Here is a 22,465-nt window from a genome sequence, read left to right on the forward strand (position 1 = left end):
GGCGTATACACTTTTGGGGTGACAATACACGAACGAAGGAGGCAAAGAATTGGGGATTAGGTCGAGAAGGAGAAGACTGAAACAAAGAAATCGAATAAACGAATACTAGACCTGTAATCTCTCTTATTCGGGTTAAAACATGAAATTTAATCTCAGATACATACCTTAAAGCACACCCGCACGAAAGAAAAATCATGTGCAGGTGTATATATGTATATATGCGTGTGATTACTGTATATTTTGAGCGGGTATGTTGGAAAGAATTTTTCACTTGTGTTCTGAATTGTCGAAGCCAATGATATTCTTCTGGGAATTTAATCAATTCGTTTTTAGCATTCATGAATTTAGAGCATTATATCATAGTACACCACTACCCTACTCTACTAATGTTGGTCTCTGGATTTTAAATGTAAAGGCAAAGACAAGCAAAGAATACGTTATCGATCCCAGGAGTTACATCGGGGTCTTCATTAAAGCCCTCATTCAGGGTAGCAAGACTTGCCTCAGAAGCAAACCACCCACATATCACCCGCACAGCTGGGTCGAATCCCCCACTCCAAAAGCTGATGCACAAAAAAAAACAACCGTCATTCAACCCATCTACTGCAGGGCTCAGCCGTCTATCACAAGTTCAAATCATAACAAATACTCAGCAATGAGCTTTATCGCGGTATCTACCATGCTACGAGCCTATGACTGAATTTACATGCTCGATAGAATAAAGCAAACACTGTATTCTCAGATAAATAAATCATAAGTACATTCAGCTAACAATCTAGGGGCAGAGAAACTGACATGAAAATGCTGACGTAACACCACCCCAAAAAATTAAGGACTATGCGCATGTTCTGATGAAATACAAACCTCAGATGAATAAAGACAATGTGTGGGAGGCAAGATCAGATTTCCCTATGCATACACTAATCAAGCCAACGAGTAATACCATCATCGTCTCCAGCAGCTGCTAGAATCTCAATGCGAACATCCAAAACAGCCTGCAGTTGCACATCAGAACAATTCACGAAAGGATTTAGTTTTGAAGGATGGATTGGAAACAGGGCATGGAGGAAAGGATTAAGTTATAAAGAAAAGAAACCCACCGATGGATTCCTACTATTAACCAGCCTACATTCATCCAAAGAACCTTCCAACGTCCAACTCTCCCAGACGTCAAAGCTATGACTAGCGAATACAAATTCCATTCTTCTATTAATCTGCATTTTGAATATAAGAACTTTAAGCCCCAATAAAAGAACCTTAACTACCAGCAGCATCTGAATAAATCAGGTATCATAAAATGAAAAAAGATCAGAAGGCATATAAACATTTTGTACTTTTGAGTTTCTGTAAGTTTTTTTTCATGAACTACAGCACATATGCTTTCAATATACAATTATACCACAGAATCAGTAGATAGTACATAGCTACACTGGGGAAGTGGATTACACTAAGGAACAGAAGAGCTAATCATCAAATTCCGACATCCATGATAATACAATGTGCACAAGGAACAGACCCTCTTTACACACGTTGATAGCAAAAAAATTTTGAGAACAAAAGGGAAATATTATCAAGGGGCAATAAAAAAGTGCAACATGAGAAGTCAAAGCTTAGTACAACAAAACCACAAAAAAACAGATATAAAAGGTCAAAAAACACCAAAAAAATCCAAAATTCCAAAAAAGAAAAAGAAAGAGCACAATATAAGATACCTGTGAAGCTGGTACAATATCTAGACAGGCAAAACTTTGTGGTTGAAAACAATTTTCAATGAACTTTAAATGCATAATCAGCAATGGAAAAACAATGTATCTTGCAGTAAATATGAAGGTAAACCCATTTTCTTCTCATTTCTCGGCATAGAACCTTTTGGGACTTAGAAAAGGGTTCAAAAAATAGAAGTTGAGGTAAATTTCAATAAGGAACAACATTTATATCACACCAGCCATATGGGGAAAAAAAAAAAACACCATACCCTTATTAACTTCAAAATCTCAACCTAAACTTGTGTCCATCATCAACTCTCTAGATTTATGACCATGAGGGTGTAAAATCGGAATTGTAAAATACTAAGATTTTACATACTATGTAAAAATAAGAAAAATATATTACAAAATGTTTTCTATAAGGTACAAATATATCAATACTTGCTAATTTTCCAACAAAAAAGCACATATCACCAAAATACATATTAAAAATAATTAGTGGACAACACAGTACACACTAAAGAGAACATGTGGGCATATTAAAAGAATGATGAGTAGTGGACAACACACGAAGGAGAACACATGGTCATAAAAAAGTAGGAAACTATGGACCTGTTTGATTGTAGTTCTCAAAACTGTTTTTAGTTTTTAAAAATTGAAATGGGTTTGAAAATTGGTTTGGGTGGGTATTTTAAGAAATTATTTTGTAAAACTGAAAACCATTTTTGGTTTTCAAAAACTAAAAAACCAAAACTAGTATTTGATGTTTTGTAAAATTCTTTCATCTTTTCTCTATCCTCTTTCCTCTTTCTTCGTGCAGAATCCTCTGCCAAATGAATTTTGTTTTTAGTTTTATTTCTTAAATTTTTTTTTAAAATCTAAACTTAAAATCAGTCTTTGGAAACAAAAAAGCAAAAGCATTTCCAAACACACCCATATCTTACTCTAATTTTGATCCCAAATAACCTTTTCGTCCTCCACATCACATTTATAAATAAAAAAAGCTTCTCGCCTCAAACCATGTCGCCACCCCTATCGACATCAAATCATCCCCACTCTCTCCACCGGCGATGCAAGGCTAGCATAAACCTGACAGCCTCTCCTTCAACGTAGCCGAATCTACCGAGACCCAAATCTAGCGCCTGATTTCCGAGCACTTGATTGCAGACAACGAAATGATAAAAAAAATATTAAAAAAAAAAACAGAGAGAAGAGAGGGTATAGCCATTTCAAGCGAAGAAGACAATTGAAGGAGATTTGGGCTTTTATGGAGTAAAATAAAATCGTTAAAATCGCGATTTTAACGATTTCGTTGATTCTGATCGTGATTTGCAGCAATCTGGAGCTATTCCACCACTATTATGCTTGGAACCTATGGTCATGATCGTAAAACCGTACAATTTTATGATCATGATCGTGATTTTAACTACCTTGTTTATGACTAAAATAATTTTAAGAATTCAGCCTGCATTGTTCTACACAAGAAAAAAATAATTGAGGCGTTAATGGTTTGGTTCTCAGCTACAGCCACCAGATAAATTCTTCTTAAATAAAAATTCAATAACACAAACATAATCAACATTTGGTGAAATAGAGCCTGAAGATCACTCCCCATTATAGGTTTCAAAAAGAGATCTTGCAAAACATTAAGAGAAATCACCTGCAACAACTTCCCACCAGCAGCAAAAGAACGCAAGCCAATGGTGTCCTGAAAAAAAAAGTGGCACAATATTAATTAAGCGGAACAACAATTAGTCAGATGTCAGTTGGCACAATAAGAGTAAGCTGAAACTTAAGGCAAAAGAATCATGGCAAGGACCTTGCTCCTGAAGTTAATAAGGAACTGCGCTGCAGGATCTCTTTGGGTTACAAAGGACATGGTGTCTAAATACCAGCCACCACCTTTAACTCTTTGCCTGGAGACATAGAGTGCGGGACGATCTCTTGCATACAAAGCTATAACATATCCATCTTTTAAAAGTTCAATAGACTTGCCACTTAACTTCATACTCGACTTTATAAGCTGGTCTGAGGTTGATTCTTCTATTAAACTCATTGGCGCTTTCCTACTCCTTGGATCTTCAGGAGAAGCAAACCGAGAACTGGAACTTAAAACTTGATCTGTGCCACTCATGGCAGTATCATCTTCTTGGTGCGAAGTGCTTTCTTTCTCGAATAAAGAAGGGTCATCTGATTTTTGAAGGGATTTTTGTCGGGAGTGCCTCTTCTTGGCCTTCCTCCCTGATCTGCTGCGTTTCCCTTCGGATCTCAAGGCAGTATTGTGAGACAAAAAACCCTGAGTTTGGCTAGTAGATTCAATTGAATGATTAGTTGAATTTTTCAGGTAGCTTTCTGTACTTAGTTGAGTATCATCATCCAATCTCTCGCCGACAGAACCCTGAAAAGCAATTTCTTTGACTTGCTTATCATACTGTTCATTTTCCTCTCCAATTTCACTTTCCTTTTCATCCTCATCAGAGACCGTATTCTTTGGAATAACCCCATCAAAGAAGAATGTATGCATAATAGAAATGGCCTTCCCTCTAATCTCCATCCACACTTCTTCGCTATAATCTGCACTTCGAGGAAGTATCATTACATTGGGCATCTCCCTTATCTGAGGAAAGACATTTTGACTTTAGTGTCTAAGTCACCATTTTCAGTCCATGCATCCTTTCTATGCACAGAACATAGGCAAGATATCTCAACAGTATTTCCCCCCAAAATATAATACTGGAAGTGATAAAAAAGATAAATCTATGAAGAATAAGATTCCTATTCATAGAGCAGCCACTGAAAAATTTATCTGTGGTTAAGATTAAAACCAGAGCTCGAGTTGCAAAAATTAATTTAAGATACATGTAAATAACACTTAAATAATTTTTACCGCATGATGAAAGATCAGTACAAGATTTTAATTCAACTTATTCTTGGCATAAATGTAGAAAGTAGAAACTAAATAGCGCCACTGGTTCAAGTTTTTGTATGAGCGTGCCAAACCCCTTAAGATTCAAAATAATAGTAGAGAGAAAACCATGTTTAGTTTGGACTGAAAAATTAGAAGAAATTTGAATAAGCGTGCCAAGCCCCTAAGAGTCAAGATACTGTTTAACTAGAATCCACAAGAAAAGTTAAATGGAGGGGAAAAAAGGAGCTATCAATGAAATATATAAATAATAGTATAGAGAAAGTCGTGTGATTGCAAAAAAAGATCTTGGGAGATAAACAATTGACATAAGCAAGCTTCACCAGAGATGGGAGAAAGAGAATCAAAGACCATAAGAAAAAAAACCGCAAATGATTTGAAAGAATATAATTATATAAATGGAGGTGGTGAGATGAGTGTAAAACCTACTGATAGCTAAACAAAATATTAAAGAGACATAAAGGGAGTGTCACCCAAGGGTTACACTTACACAAGGTAAGTGGACTCGATCAATTTTCAGTTACATCGAACAGAACAGTTTTATCTAGATTAGTATTCATACCATGGCCAAAAGTTTAAAAATCTAATTCTACTGATCTTGAATAAGCATCATCAGCATCAAAGATTTGTGAATAAGTCAATTTCCCAGTTACGTGCTATTAAAGGTGATGTGTTCTGACTTACCTCATCAATAGTCATTCCAAACTTCTCATCAACCAAGGCTGCTTTCTTATCCCTAGCTAAGGTGAGTAAATCTTGAAATTGACATTTAAACGATTGGACCACACCAATGCCATCACAAAAGAGATTACTAATTTTAATTCTTCTATCCTTGCCTTAATTCCCATCAACAATCTCACACTGAAAGTTCTTTGCATTATTTTGAATAGAAGTCAAAACATCTACAGAAGAGATTTTTAAAATGGTCAATTTAATCACCATTACAATAGCTTTAGCAATGGAATTTATAGGAACAAAGAAAGTTTTTGTGTCACAAATCCAATTGGCGAGATTTGCATGGGCCATGTCAAGACTACGAGAGAACTCATAAAGGCAGGCTTGAGTATCCAAAGGCGTGTGTGCCCGTATCTCAAGAAGCCAGTAGCCTCAAGCCAAATAACCCAGGGCACCAACAATATGATGGACAAACAGGATCTCTTTATTCATGAGGATGTGATATATTAAGATTCATATGAAGTATCAAACAAACACCCAATGTCAAAACAACACAGTTAATGCATATGATGTGTCTAGATTCTCGAAGACATCCAATGGAAAAAAATACCATACCCATGCTTCCATCCATTGCGGTCCTTCAGCTCCATCCAGAGCACAACCAGCTAAGGTTCCATCAATTAAAAGCTGCTTCACAGCACAATCATCCAAAAGTTGACTGCTGCCTGTGTTCACAAGAAATGCTCCTGTATTGGACAAAGAAATCCTTTACTTGAAGGAAAGAGGAAAAATCACAAAGTTCTATGAGAATAATTTCTATGTGATGTAAGTATAATACCAGGTTTTATATGTTGCAAGCATTCTGCATTGATAATCTGAACTGTCTCATTTGTAAGTGCACAATGTAGTGAAATTAAGTCACTTGTAGCCAGTAAGTCATTTAGAGTATCCATCTTTCGAGCAGCAGGAGGAAATGTAACCGAGGACCGGCTGACTTTCCCCTGTCCCTGTGTAAAGGTGAGAGTTCTCATCCTCAGCTCAGCTTTGAAATAGATATTCCAAATGAATTTAATGCGACTGACCCGTAAATTTATAGAATGAAAGTCATGTCAATTTATGGAATGAAAGTCATTCCAAATGAATTTAATGTGACTGACCGTTTCCTTTTTTGGGTAACCAAGAATGACACCATACAAGCTTAGCCCTTGGACATCCGATATGGGTCCAAACTGGTGTTATCGGGCCCATGCGCACATAAGTTCTCCACCTGATGACATGATAAGTTGGGCCAAAGCCCAATGTGTGGCCACAAGGGTATTGATCCCCATGAGAATTGAACTCAGGACCTCCCGAGTCCATACGGTTTGGCCCCAGAGAGATTCACCAACTAGACTATCACCCAAATGGTTTAAGGCTGAACATCCATTCCACTTATTCATAAAATGAAAATATTTAATCAAAATCAAAGAACAATCACATTTTGCAATTCCAATTTTCAAGATTTCAACAAGCTGAATACAGATGCTTGCATCTTAAAAAGGACAAAAGAACAAGGCACAATCACCACATCATGTAAAGGAAAACTAATGATAAATTTCAATGAAAGACTGCATACTATGAACCAATCGCTGCCAGATCGTGCACACAGTCCAATTGATGACAAGAGTATACTCATCAACCAAAGGGAAAACAAGATGACAACAAAATACCAAACAAGCTATTGGTTGAAAACAAGAGGTCACTTCTACAAGGCCATGACGCCATATTCAAAAAACACTCCACGGATTTCATGCACTATTGTACCATTACGAACCTAACACCATTGAGACACACTAAATTATCTTATAGCACAAGAAAAACATCCTCCAGACAAAACTCAAAAAATGGAATTACTGATAACAAAAGATATTAGAAAGGTAAACAATACGGTTTTAAAAGAAACAGTCATCGACGCATGTTAAAAACAACATTACAATTTAGGGTTTAGGAGCATCAACCCATGAAATCCATCGAGTTCACTGGCATGTTTCCAGAAGAAAAAAACAGCAAACATATCCTAAATCAAAGAGCCCAGTTAACTACTACGGCATAAAATGCAGACACGGAATGTGCCTAATTTTGAAAGGCTGAGCTCAACCAGCTCGTACATATAAAATATCAACTTAAAAACATTCTGCAGCAGCAAAATCATTGATTTGAACAATTGAAAAAAAAAATCGGATTAACCAAATGTCAAGCAAACTACAGCAAATGTATCAAATTTCTACCTCGTAAACATCGAAGTAGAGCACACTCATCCTGAACGCCAGGCTCCTCGTAGCCAGAAACATTGCGGAGGCAGATCTACCTACGATCCCTAAAACCAACCCTCTACACCGCCTCATCCCTCGACAGAGGGGCTGTACCGATCCGAGCCATCCAGAAGCTGAAAGTGTCTGGCCTGAGAGCAGGTTTGTACGGCGAATCAATCCAAGGAAAAGTGCCATAACGGTGTCGGCGATCTCCTCAGCTCGGGACGTATCCACGTGTACCAGCCGAAGGCCAAGGTCAGCAGCAAGGGCAGAGTCGACGGCACGGTCGGCGGAGCCAAGGCAAAGGATGAGCTGGAAGGGGCCGAGACGTCGCTGGGCGGCCCGGGGAAGATATGAGAGGGAGTTAAGGAGCACGACAGACGCAGCGTCGATCTTGCAGTCGGCCAGGCGACTTAGGGGGACATGCTCGACGGCAGCGATCCCTGCCAGGGAGTCCTGCTCGAGGGCGAAATCCTCTATGCAGTTAAGAGAGACCACCAAGGGGAGGGGCGTAGAGTTGCTCCGACGAGGCATTGTCGCGGAGGATCTGTTGTTGGATATACCGGTCATTACTTTTCTTCCTCTCCCATTAGTGTGGAAGCAGTAAGCTCAGTGGCAGGGTTCATCGCACAAAATCGTGTCCGTTTGGGCGAGTACGGAAAGTGAGGTGAGATGAATTTGGGTGATAAAAAAGGAAAAACAACAATGCTAAGAGCAACTTCACTATTGTTAATTTGTTAGCCCAACAAAAATTTATATTGGATCCCACTTCTATTACATAAAAAAGTCAAGATAAACACGTCTCTCAATACAACCACATCAATAAAACATATCTCCCAATATAACCACATCAACAAAACACAAATTCCTATATATTTTTCTTCCCACCCAACATGATGGCCAACAAATTCTCATACCTTTCATGTTGTCCCCAATAAAACTACACCAAAACACAATCTTTCAATATAAAACACATCTCCCAATATAGCCACATCAGCAAAACACAAAACCCAATACAACCACATCAGTAAAACACAAAACTCAATACATATTTGTTAGTCCAGACAAAATAACACCATTACAAATGCTCTAAATCTAAGGGGTCGTGGATGAGAAAAAGTGAATTTTAATGGGCCCGCAAAAAAAAGATGTTTACAATAACGTTATTTTGTTAACCTCTTTTTTTGAGTCAAGCATGAGGCAAGGACTTTGGTTATAGCCCCAAGTTGACTTGTTTGTTGAGCCCCATATCAAATACACTCATATCTACATCCATCTTTATTACACAAAAAATAAAGTCAATAAATTTACATTATTTTATCAATATATTTTGCTGGCGCAGTCACATCAGTAAAACACATCCTCTAATACAGTTATATCAGCAAAATACAAATCCTCATACATTATCCATTTCTTAACAAAAAACCACCATTGTGGTTGAGCTAAGTGGTCTGTTTGGGGTCTTTCGTATTTTGACCAACTAAGTAGTGCGCACAGACCAGGAGATGAGGTGAGGTGAGGTGACTTGACGTCTATTGCCATTTGTTAAAAAATATTTGGAATATCACTCAAAAGAGGGTTGGTATTGGCACCCCAAAAATCGATATTTGCACCCCAATACCACATTGGAATACGTGCTACTATCGGCACACCAATATTACCTTGGGTTTTTCTCGGCTCTGTCTCCTCTTCCTAACATATCTATATCTTCTTCCAAACAGTGAGGGGTACCTGTAGTTTCCAACACTACAGTCTAATATGTTTAAGAGTAGGGAACCTATGTTGTTTTCTAAATTTAAAAAAAAGATTGGATAGTGTGATGGAACACTGCCTATAATGGAGACTGCAGGTACTCCGAACTCTCTTTCAAACACATCTCTTCTTCTCCAATTCTCCCTAACCTCCTATCTCTTATTATCCCTTTCTCATTGCATTTTCTTTCTTCACTCTCTCTCCCTGGCGATTTCATTTTCCTACTCCACAAATCCATTACCAGTTGGTCTGGGTAATGTAGGGGAAGATAGGGGGCATACCTTCAACATTTGGTCTCTTAGAATATCAACATATCAAAATACAGGTTTCCATTTCCCTTTTCTTTTGTCGGCCCTAGTTTTGTATTTTTTGACGAACTCGTCGGAACTCATATTTCGAGATATGCGGACTTCATCTTTGTCTTCACTTTCTCTCTCCTTTTCTGTTGTTCGATTTTTTGTTTGTTTTATGGGAAAATCCGAGGGAAAGTTCATGATGTTTCAAGTCCCTCTTTTCATTGAGCTGATATGATCTCAAAGGTAAGCTATAAGTGTCCTCCTTACTTGATTTGTGCTTGGTTTCGCAACACGTAAGATGAGGTCACTTTTCTGAAGATGTTGCCACTACCATCGATTCCAATCCTGACAAAGGTCAACTTTTGGTCTTAATATAAGTGTTTACTGCATAAAATACTCATATATGTAGACTCTCTCTCTCCCCTAAAAGTGTAAAGAATGAAAAGTAGAGCATTGTAGAAACAAAAGACTATGTCAGTATTGTCATATATCCCAAGGTGCTATTGGGGTGCCCATACCGACATCCCACTCAAAAACAACTGTAGTGAGGTGAGATGATATGCATTTTGACGTTTTGGCATTTGGACAAACAAGAAATGAGATGAAGTGGGTTATTAGTTTATGAATCAATTCGAATTGTTTTATGATTAATTATAACTTTTAAGAAATATATATTGTTGTTGTTAAAATCAATAATATATATCATTAACATATATTACTCATATAGTCATATAAAACACTCATATAGTCATATTGTCACATAAAATAACCAAGCTAAGTAGAATAGATCTTGATAAAATCATATCTTTAGTCCACCATGTCGCAAGAAAGGTTAAATGGGTTAGCTATGTGTCTATTGAAAGTGATTTGATGGAAAAAAGTTGAATATACTGACATAATTAATGATTTTGCATCTCAAAATGTTATGAGAGTCATATTTAAGTAATATTCTTTAGAGTTAGACGTTTAAGAACTATATGACAAGCACGAGAACAAATTTAAAAGGACCCCTTTTTTAAGTTCGCCGAGGGCCCTCGTAGACTCAGATATGCCACTGTTTGGAGTGGCTCTAATTTGATGAATAGTAATATTTGCGAGACCCACTCAACCAATTGATTGATGCCACATCATTCATTGCCTTTTTTCTTTATTTTCTTGTCTTACGGGTGCCACTCAACCAATTAATATTTAGAGTGCTAACTCAAGAGTGTCCACTATAGATATATCATAGTATGACAATTGATAAATCAATAGATGCACAAGGATTAAGGTGTACCAAACATCTCAACTCTTGTGCCTAAACCCATTTATCAATTGCTATATTCTATAACACCCTCATTCTTCTTCAACACTACAATGGTGTACACAAGTGTGGTCCCAACCAAGCGCAGAACTAAATTAAGCAATTAAATAAAGCCCCATCAACCATAATTGGAACGCAGTGCAAAAATATGAATTCTCAAGACAAAATAGCACTGTAGCTTATCCACAAAATCGCACTACCGTCATCGCCATTCCCGTTGTTGTCGAAGTCACCGTTGAGTCAAAGTTGTTGTTGCCGTTGAATCGAAGTTGCTTGAGCTGAAGCTTGAAAGTCGAACAATTAGGGAGAGATGGAGAGGGAGAGGGAGAGAGAAAGGAAGGGAAAGAGAGAAGTAATGGTAAAGTGGGTCACGTAATCTTCACTAGTCATGAACTACTAAGTGCTCCAAATATAGAGTAGCTACAAAAAAATTTAGATTTTTTTGGAGTGTCAAAATGTGCCCAATGTGGGCATTTAGCACTAGATTTATCAAGAAAATATCATCTCAAGCACTCCAAAATGATCCACAATGGGTACTCTTGTGCACACACTCCAATGTCTAGCACTTCAAATTCATTCAACTACCAAACTCCCCTTCTCTCCACCTTCTCCCTTTCTCTCTACCTACTATTGTACCGAAGTGGGGTGATCCGTTCTTGCTGTCGACGGATACCCAGTTCATTAATGGAAGTCGGTTGAGATAGTGCAAAGAAGAAGACAAAGAAATAGGGTTCGAAGCATCCATAGTGACAGAAAAGGAGAAGAGGAACGAGAGAGAAAGGAATGGAGGAAAAGGGAGAAGAAATGCAAGTGAGTGGATCCCACTTGTGCACCAATCTCTTTTTTTTTAAAAATCATAAATAAAAATTTTGTAAGATTTTTAATTTGTCTGCGTCCTCTTTTACTTGATCAAAAATTGAATTATCAACAAAAATATGTAACAAATATTTAACTATTTTAAACTATTGGATATAAATTTTGTAACATATGTTTTCTATTGTCATATCCAATAATCGAAAACACAATCTAATGGTTAAAATCTTGTAAATTTTTCACAAATGATATTTTCAAATATTTTATTTACAAAAATTGGAAAAAAATGACAAATTCCTTGTGTTAAAAAAAATAAAGCCATATACCAAATTACTGTTGTATGTTATTGCTGCTTAACAAATAGGCACATACGCTCAAGATGGGAACTACCCAAATTGAACTATTCTGTCCAACATAACCATGTCAAAATCATCCAGCATGTCTTCTTTACTTGTAATCATTATAACTTACAAGAGAGCAAATTTCAATTAGATGGCTTGGTCTTTTGAAAACAATTTGGCCACTAATGTTTTCGAATGCAATTGGTGATCCATTTGAAATCGACCATATCTTACTGTAACCACAAAAAGACTTGCCGATGATATTGTTGGCTTGATAGCATAGGCGGGCACATAATTTTTGGGTCATTTATTAATTATGCATTTGAAAGTACGAAAAAATAACACTAAATTTTTTTATAAAATAACGATAACCAAAAATTCTACCATAAGGATATAAAGTAATGAAATAAAATAAGAACAACTTTTTATTATCGATTTAAGTGAAATGACAAGTATAACTCACTATTTTGAGTCTCATATGTTCAAAATCAATGGTAAAAAAATTATCCTTAATTTATGTCCTCATGAGAGTATTTCTATAACTATAAAGTAATACTTGAAAGTTAATTATGTCATCGATGATTTTTCATATTTTAAAATCATTTCACAATGATCTCATTCGGAGAGAGCATACCTTAAAGCACACATAACAACTAGCAAGTCATTCATCATATAAACTAACAAATAGTAAGCCCTAACTCACGCCTCACATTTGATTCCTTGAGTCTGAGACTAGCTAAAACTTAGGAGAGAAAGACGAGAGGTAGAGCAGAATGCCTAGGTTACAAGATGGACAAAAGCTGGGCCAAATGTCTACAAACCCACAATTACTCCTACGCTGGGCCAAATGACTTATCAAGATGGGCAAGAGTCGTTGAAAAAGCCTGTCAATATGTTACATGTTCCAGCTCCGAATACTCCGAGTCCAAAGATTGAATCAGACTCACATAATATCCACCTTCATTTTCTGAGTTTCGACAATCATAGAACTAGGATGGGAGACTTTCAGCGGCTCCTGTAGCAGTATAATTTCTATCCAGGGAAATCTTGATAAAAAGAACACTGTACAACTTCCATCCACCAGCAAAACATAAGCTTTAATTGATTGTCTAATAGGCCTTTTCGTTGCCTCTTCGGTCACAATCTTTGAACTCTTTCATACCTTTCTTACCATTTGGTGGAAGACTTCATTCCCTCGCTTTAAATAGAACCAGATTAGCAAATTGCCAAATGGAAAGAGCCAACTCACAAAAACCTCCTCCCGAAATTTCGGGTAGTTGCCTGATACGAATGCATGAGCAGTCCAACACCAATCCCGACCCCAAGGCACAACCCAAGGCCAATTCCAACACCAACTCTAACACCATCATTGAACCATAAGAGTTGGCCATCCTTACCGGTGTACATCTCTTTTGAATAGTAGTTGTTTCCAATTTTTCCGTCCATGTCATAAGCATCAGTGTCTGTGTTTGCTTCTGTTATCTGAATAATCACATCAATCAGTTAAGACCTGGGAAAAGTAAAAGTAAGCATGCAAGTACAAGCAAATGTGGCAATGAGCTAGTAAGCTTCACATTTTCTAAATTTACCTATATGATTTATTAAAGCGGTTACCATGCTCATAATGCGGTTGATAATTCAAAGAAAGAAAGAATTGAATTTTAAACAACGTTGAGGACTCCACAGAGAGAGATTCATCGTAAACTGTTTTAAGCTTAAGTTTATATTATACTGCTAGAGGCTATTAAGAGTGTTTTCTCCTCAATGGGCTTGCACCTCTCTGGGTACTTAAATAAAATTGTTTTCCATTCCAAGAGAGAGAGAGAGAGAGAGAAGAATACTCTAGAAACACACAATTCCAGAATATAATGAAGACCTACTACAAGAAAACATAAACGAAAAATAGGAGAGCAAATAAGATAGCATCTCGACATTGAGAAATCCATAAACAACCTTTATTTGTAATCATATGAGTACTTTCGAGTTGGAAACTAAGCCATAAAAACTCATAGACTAACTATGACTAAGAAAATTCATATGAACCTTCCTGCTACACCTACAAAGCTCCAACAAAACATAGATGACATCACAAATTCCGTCAATGGTACCATCATAAGAACTAAAACCAAACCTTACAAAATTCAAATCTTAATAATTTTCAACTCCAAGGCTGCCTATGAGAGACAAAGCAGCAAGGTTGAGCAGGCCATTTGCATTAAGATTGAAACGACCACTTCCTTCTTTTCCTTTCTCACAAGATAATTATGTAAACAATTCACAAAAACATTTACCTAAGAAAAATTCCCATGCAGAGAAAAATTGAGATGATCTCAATAAAACCTACCTATGATGCAACACTCAGTAATTCTGAGCACGTACTAAACCTATCATTCCTTTCACAACAGAAAATGATGTAAGCAAGTATTATAAAAATGTCTATCAGCAACAATCCAAAGGAAAGCAAGTAATAGATAGTCTAAAAAGAATATTACTGTTAGGGATAAAAATATGAATACTGCTAAAAATAAGTCACGCAGGAGAAAAGAACACTACTCAAAATCTCAAGAACATTAAATTTAAAAGGTTAGAAAGCCATAGAAAAGAAAATCCAAAAATATAGTACTGGTACTCACATTACTTGGAACCTAAACACCAAAAAACCAGCTCCATAAGGTCATCACCAATGTTCTCAATAGTCAACAATTGGTTCACAACAAGAGCATAGAGCTCCCGCTGGGTAAATTTCTCGTATTGGCACATTGATTGGCAAATCAATCAACCTTTTCTAAACAAGATATATCTTATTCCCCAAAGTAATAGTATTTTAATCTGAATTCACATCTCTAATTCATCAACCAAGTAAAAAAAAAGTATTTCAAACATGTAAACCCACCATATTAATAATGCAGAACAAAAGAGAGATGAAAAAAGGAGTCCTGAAATAGAAAATTACCTGCACTTTGCTGTGGTAAACCAGCACATTGCCACCCTTATGCTCCCTCTCAATCTCCTCATCCTCAGGAATCGCATCAAGTGTCCCACGCCTCAAACCTTTCCTCCTTGGACTAACCTGGATCATCTTAGTTAATATCACAGGCATACCACCACAACACCCAGCGATATAAACCTCAATTGCAGGTGCTAATACCCCAAGCCTAGGCTGGAAAAACGTTGAACTACCAGCCCCAATGCCCGCGGTCATATAGCAATCCGTACTCCAACCAATCTTTGAATCATTCTCTAATCCCACGGCACCATTCCCCCACGTAGACTCCATCCTCTCCAAAGAACCGCAGAGAATCATGTCCTCATTCTCCAAAACCTCAAATTCGATACTGCAGATTACACATACGCTATCAGTGCTCACATAAGTAACCTTGGGGGACTCCTTGTTGAGGTGATCCAGACGGAGTGTGAGGGAAGCTGAATCTGTGGCAGGGACATAGGAACCATTGATGTTGAGGGAAACACCAATCTCGCTGCGGAGATGGCATAGCGAGAGATGATTCAGGACGCTGTCAACCACGTAAGGAGCGATGCGGACATAAAAGAGACGAATTTCAAGCCACGAAGATTGATTCAACGACGGGTTGGGGATCAAGTGATACGAATTCGAAGTTTTAGGTATCGAAACGGTGAGGTCACCAACTTTGTCTTTGTTATCATCCATGAAACGCTAGAATTTTTGGCAAATCAATTTTTGGGGATGGGATGATGCGAGAATCGGGGCTGAGAAAGTAAGAAAAATAAGGGATTGGGTAGGAGAGGAGGGGAGGGGTTTTGGTTTCAGCTTTCATGGATGGAGAAATTGTTGTTAACAAAATGAGGGGTTTTGGTTTTGGATTTGGGTAGTGATTTTGCGAGGTTTGTTGGAGATACTCGGTACTAGTTTTTGAACAACCAAGTCAAAAACCAAAAGAGAGTCAGGAATGCGACTTACCCTCGTCATTCAGATGGTGCCTGGCAGGAATAAACGGTAATTTAATTTTGTTAAAAAGGTTTTCTTTACACCATCCGCACAGGTGTCCGTTCGGTTTTTCGTTCGGTTTTTAACCGAAACCGTAATGTCCTAATTGATTTGGTTATGATATTTTATAATCCATAATCGGACAATATGTGTTCCGATAATCAAACCCAAATAACCATGTTTTTCAGATCGGATCGGTTTTTTATTTTTGAAGAAATGGAAGAAGTATAAATAAATCTTAAAATAGATGGAGAAAATAGCCCATGATCAACTCATACTCCATCTAACAAACTTTGATAAAAACTCATGATAATGATATCATCACAATTAAAATGATAAAGTCACAATGAGTTTAAATTAATCAATCTTAATTTATAATTTGTGTAATGATTAGGTTAATTGGTATCTTAATTTATAATTTTTTATAGAGACATAATCAAAGTTTTACAAACTACTTGGCCTCCTATGGTGTCTCAACAATTCCAATTTGTAACATATATAATATATATTAATATTTTTCAGTTTTGGTTATAACCGTAACTGAAAAATATTCAAAAATTTACTAAAATCATAACCGTATCTAAAATCGTAACCGAATCCGAAAATCGAATAATCACGATTGCGGATCGATTCCTCGGTTGCAGATCGATTGTGGACACCCCTAATCCGCATCCCCTCCATTCTATATATGGCCAAACCATATTTTATGTCTCGAAGCTATATGCTGTTATCTTTTCTGTCCTTAAAGTTTAAAATTTACCCCAAATATCCTTAAAGTTTCAAAAAACAAGTCTTTATGTCCCGAAAATCATCGTGCCGATGAATGATAGTCGAAAATTGCTTATTTGACAACCGGAGATCCACGTTGGCTTATCCACTCATTATTATTATTAAAAGAGTTTACATGTCATTTTTTAATAATAAAAAATACACTAAAAATTAGACTAAAGCCCTAATTTATAAGAACCATTGTTTCTCGACTTCTCCATCACGAGTTGCTTCAAGCCCGTCATTCTTCATGTGATTTTGAAGCCCGCCTGTGAGCGTGAAAGATTGCTTCAGGTAAAGGCAATCTAACTTTTGTCCTCACCGAATTTATGTTCTATTAAAATGCAATACGCCTGATCTCCTTCTCTTTGCTATTTTCGATTTTACAACCAGAATGAATATAGTCCATGAGTTCAAGATGATTGTTCATCTGGGAGGGATTTTGGATGTTGAGAATTGGGAATACACCGGGTGGTCTATTCACACATGCATAAGTGTTAGAATGGATTAGTGGGGTAGTTCTACGATGAGCTGGTGGATGAAAGTTTTAGGTGTCAATTTTGTCAATGTTGCAATTCTGTATTTGAAGCCCTGGAAACCATTCTATCATGGTCTGAAGCTACTGGAAGATGAAGATTAATACATTGAGATGGGTTGGACTGGGGAGGAATATGGGTGTGTGCATGTGTATGTAGACCACACAAACACATACACTTATGATGTGTATCTACAAAATAAGTTGAGCAAAAAAGATTGTAAGCTTTGTGGAGAGAAAAGCCATAAGTTCTCACCAAAAAAGGTGAAGTTACATTTTGTAAACTCATTTCATTGATAGTATTAGAAAGGGTTCCAATGTATGTGTTAAACATGTTTCATTGTTCATTTTTAAGTGGAGTTTATCATGCTCATTGATGACAATGAAGACATATCTGAATCTATCCCGACAAAGAGGATGTTAGATAAGGGGAAGGCTGCAATCTCATCTAGTGGAACTGCAATGGAATTGAGGAAGAGGGACAAAGGACAGGGTATTGCTCTTATGTCACCATGTGTCAACAAGATGGAAGAACCCATTTGTCCCTCATCTGAAGGCTAGGTTAAGGGTTGTCATGGGGTACACCGTGATAAGCTACAGGTAGAAGGATAAGTAGCATCAAAGTAGTTGGAGTTGAACTTCCATTTTGTGTGATAGTGTTGGGGATTACATGTTTTGGGCAAATATGCATGTATGTAATGCTTTAGGTGTTGGTTTGTTATCATTAACTATTAATGGGAATTGTTTGAATTGAATGGTTTGTTATCTTGCAGTTGACTCCTCATTCATAAATACAGTTGCTGCTAGTATTTCAAAACTGCAACCCCTTCTATTATGACCAAGTACACAACATCTACCACATCTCATGTGGTTTGATGACCTTCTTCGTCTATCCGAAGTTGTGGCCTCATCCTGACCTAAACTTCCACTTTTGGCCTTCCAAGCTTTTTCTAGATAGGTGGAGGAATGATGTTAGGTAGTCCAGTATTTTGCCATAACTTTGGCCCATTCATAAGCAACACAAGAGGTGAGTAACCTTGTACATACGCATCCTTCTTGAAGCACTTTGGAACATTACTCAGCATATATTCCTCTTTGTAGTTGATGCAACTAACTGCATGACAGCAAGGAATACCAATCAAATCCCACAATTTACAACTACACTCTCTATTTTCACCCTCATCCATTCTTGGGGGTAGGTTGCTCTAGCAGCCTTCCACATTAGTTCTTTCATCTGTAAACTTGGGAAAACTTTCTTGAAATTTTCATACATATGTCTGACACAAAACCTGTGGTCCATACCCTGTAAATCTTCATCCAAAACTAACCCAAGACTCTGCGTGAAACACAATGCATCAAAGTTGTGTATTTTAAGGAACTAATAAATATCAAAGATGGTGTCAATCACATACCTTCAGCTGGTCACTAGCAGAAGTCCATCTATTAATTAGTTGTGTGTAACTCAATATCTTCTAGTAGTCTACCAAGAAACCATCTCCAAGTTGCCCTTGTTTCCTTGTCAACCACAACAAAGGCTATAGAGAGCATTTGGTCATTAGGGTCTCTACCTATAGCAGTAAAAAGTTACCTCCCATACAACTTCAAAAAGCATCCATCTTGTGGGCTCTGTGTGTCGACACGTGTGTGTACGACTCCTGAGGGGGGTACAATGTGTGGCACAGGAGGCATGTCCACTATCCCCATATCAGACAATGCTTGAGGGGAAGTGCAGAATATAATAGGTCAAACTCTCAAACTAGTAACAACAGGTTTTCCTTGGAGTGGTGACATCAAATCCCATAAAAACTCCGCAGTTAAATGTGCTTCTGTGAGAGCAATATTGGGATGGGTGACCTCTTGGAAAGACAAAGCCGTGAGGGCCAGTTGGGCCTAAAGCGGAAAAAGTGTTACTAGACTTGAGGGGGCGGGCTGTTACATATCTATTCCTATAATTGGCTTGCATGAAGAGAAGGATTTTTTGCATGCTTCCAAACATAAATAAATATTATCAAACACGGCAACCAAGCTTCTTGGAGACACACCACAAGAGCTCCCAAGATTAGACCTCAACAGCTCACCATAAAAATCATGCAACCTTCTATATTGTTCTTTGTGACTACCTTGAACAACATCCATAGTCTTCTTTCTTGCTCTGGCAGCAAGACCTAAACTAATGGAAGCTACATATTTATCCTGGACCTTCATTATTATCTCTCTCAACTTCATTTTAGGATTCCTTCTCAATTTGGGAACTAACTTAGCAGCAAGCCATTTTGAATTCATCATTCTAACTTTCTAGCTTCTTCCCAAGATTAGAGGCTTGTAAGTAGGAAAAGATTCATCTTTCTCCATTACCTCAACATCATTCTCTTCCTCCCTAGATAAGCTTTCCAAATCCTCTTCATCACCTTCCGCATCACTCAGTCCTCTAACTGAGTAAATGATAGGATCGAATAACTTCTCATCAATGAACCTGCCTCAGCCTCAATACCAACATCAATGAACCTGTCACCTTCAATTTTATCATCAATCTCTTCAAGTGAAAGATCTCCAAGCTCAAAATCAGCATCACTAAAGTTAGAAGGCTCACTAAAGAGGTCTTCTCCAACACCAAAAATGAGATGGTGTTGCTGTTGAGGGATATGGGTGACAATGCCCTCATCAGCAAGAGCAGCTTCTTCAATCTCATCAATGTCCGTAATTCTCACCATTTCGTAACCAACAAAGGAATGTGCGAGGACAGAAAGTAATGTAGAAGATTAATAATGAAGATTGGTAGAAGTTATTTACCAAAGCTAAACTACGATGAGGATGTTGTTGACTATACTTTGCAGATTCCGAACTCTTATGGCGATTTTTTCTGAAAATCGTGGGCATGAGACTTGTCATTGTTAGTAAGATATCTTATTGTTTTGTTAGGGTTTATTGTACCTTTAGGACTTTAGGCTAATTAATTAGTGTATTTTTTATTATTAAAAAATGACATGTAAAATCTTTTAATAATAATAATGACGTGGATAAGCTAGCGTGGATCTCCGATTGCCAAATAAGCAATTTCCGACTATCATTCATTGGCACAGTGATTTTGGAATGTAAACGACTTACTTTTGAAACACTTAGGATATTTGGGGTAAAATTTAAACTTTAAGGATAGTAAAGACACTTGACAACGACCCCATCTGTAAAAATGGAAAATTTTGCTCAAATCCCTTCATGGTTCTCTCTCAAATACTCTCCTTCTTAATTGAAGACCCAACAAAACTAAAAACAAGGTCACTTGAGAATTTACACTTTAGAAATAAAAAAACCAAATCTCATAAGAAGCCAAAACTGACACAGATAATGCAGCAACACCTCCAGATCACCAATACCATATCCAAACTGGAAAACAAAATCATAGCCCAAAATCATACTCCTTTCATGTAGCATATACGCTACTTTGCACCATATATCCTATTTTGTAACCAAACACCTCTTTTGAAGCAGCGGTTAAAAAAGTATTTTTTGAAAGCATCTTTAAATATTAATTTTTTTTGAAATACCACAAAAAAATATGCTCCATATTTTTAAATACTACATGAAGGTAGCAATTCAGTAGCATTTCATAATATTAAATTTTTAACCTTCAAATACCTAAAATACCCCATATATTTCAATCATATTCCAAATATACTTTAAACTCTATTCACTCCTCTTCATAAAAACTTTTTAAATATCTAGCAATTTGATTTTTAAAAATTTTAAATATATAACAATATTATTGTTTAAATATTTAATATTTTAATTTATTTTAAAATATACAACCTTTTAAATATGTAATAATTTTTTTAAAAGTTTTAAATAGGTAACAATTTTTTTCTTCTGTTGAACATGTCCCTAAATCAATTGAAAATATAATTATTTGACAATTGATTACTTTTGTTTTATGATGAATTGTATAATGCTCATGTCGTTGTTTGTGATTTGCCATCACACAAACAACATCAATGCTATCAGCAAAAATTAAACCAATTATTCACTTAAAAGTCCCAAAATTTAAAGACTTCGATTCACTATTTCTATTTTTATATTTTATTATATTTTAAACAAAATGAGACAACTTGTGGGGCCGACTTGACTTCGATTCTCATTTCTCTTCCATATGAGCTCGATACTTCAGAGTAGGCCGCGCGAGTTTGGGCATTGAAAATATTGTTTACTCGGCCCAAACCCTCCCATGATCAGCTGAGCTCTACCTCAAATGTAGAACCTGCAAACAGTGTTTTATTACTTGGTAGTGGATTGTTTGTAAGTGGAAGTTACTTGATATCTTGCTTTCCTTCTTTTTTCTAAAGCATTCATTTTCTCTAATCCTGACTATGAGATTTTAGTTTTCTCTAATTGTAATTCTGACTTGACAATGTATTTTGTTATATCAACTTTGTAGTTGCATCTGGTGCATATAATTCACACCCTCCCGTAAATTGTGTTGTAAATCCACACCCCTATACACACCAACAATATTGTCCGTTTTAGGTTGTCCGATTCTTATGGATATATCGAACCCGCACGACTTTGTTTCCCCTTAAGTCCAAGCAAGTGGACTAGGCCCAACCCACTCAAACCCAGGAAAAGACATTGTTAGTAAGGATGGCAACGGAGCGGGGCGGGGGCGGATCATGGTCCCCCCGCCCCCGCCCAGCACCTCCAGGTGGCGCCCCGTGCCCCGCCCCGCACCTCGGGGCTTTTATGCCCCGTCCCTGCCCCGCCCTACCCCGCGGATCCCCGCGCCCCGCACCTCGGGGAGACTTTTATGCCCCGTCCCTGCCCCGCGGACAATATTGTCCGTTTTAGGTTGTCCGATTCTTATGGATATATCGAACCCGCACGACTTTGTTTCCCCTTAAGTCCAAGCAAGTGGACTAGGCCCAACCCACTCAAACCCAGGAAAAGACATTGTTAGTAAGGATGGCAACGGAGCGGGGCGGGGGCGGATCATGGTCCCCCCGCCCCCGCCCAGCACCTCCAGGTGGCGCCCCGTGCCCCGCCCCGCACCTCGGGGCTTTTATGCCCCGTCCCTGCCCCGCGGATCCCCGCGCCCCGCCCCTATTCA

At 37.5% G+C, this 22,465-nt stretch overlaps 2 protein-coding genes across 3 annotated transcripts; both read right to left on the minus strand.

The window, feature by feature from the left end:
- Positions 1-283: 283 nt before the first annotated feature.
- On the minus strand, positions 284-8,295 carry LOC119984499 (C-terminal binding protein AN). 2 transcript variants are annotated; one of them, XR_005464917.1, is made up of 8 exons: positions 7,575-8,294; positions 6,146-6,314; positions 5,923-6,053; positions 3,526-4,323; positions 3,367-3,414; positions 1,101-1,214; positions 865-995; positions 284-563 (listed from the first exon to the last, which is right to left on the minus strand). XR_005464917.1 is itself a non-coding variant. In XM_038828485.1 (7 exons), the coding sequence occupies exons 1-7, from the start codon at positions 8,166-8,168 to the stop codon at positions 921-923; spliced, it is 1,929 nt and encodes a 642-aa protein (XP_038684413.1). In that variant the 5' UTR covers positions 8,169-8,295; the 3' UTR covers positions 720-920. The 2 variants fall into 2 exon arrangements, 1 of the variants encoding a protein (XP_038684413.1); XM_038828485.1 differs by lacking the exon at positions 284-563 and having other exon boundaries at positions 720-995; positions 7,575-8,295.
- Positions 8,296-12,790: 4,495 nt separating this feature from the next.
- On the minus strand, positions 12,791-15,773 carry LOC119984500 (uncharacterized protein At1g01500-like). Its single transcript, XM_038828486.1, has 2 exons — positions 15,057-15,773; positions 12,791-13,585 (listed from the first exon to the last, which is right to left on the minus strand). The coding sequence occupies exons 1-2, from the start codon at positions 15,771-15,773 to the stop codon at positions 13,349-13,351; spliced, it is 954 nt and encodes a 317-aa protein (XP_038684414.1). The 3' UTR covers positions 12,791-13,348.
- Between the last annotated feature and the right edge of the window lie 6,692 nt (positions 15,774-22,465).

This window comes from Tripterygium wilfordii, chromosome 18, assembly GCF_013401445.1.
Source record: "Tripterygium wilfordii isolate XIE 37 chromosome 18, ASM1340144v1, whole genome shotgun sequence".
Taxonomy (NCBI): domain Eukaryota; kingdom Viridiplantae; phylum Streptophyta; class Magnoliopsida; order Celastrales; family Celastraceae; genus Tripterygium; species Tripterygium wilfordii.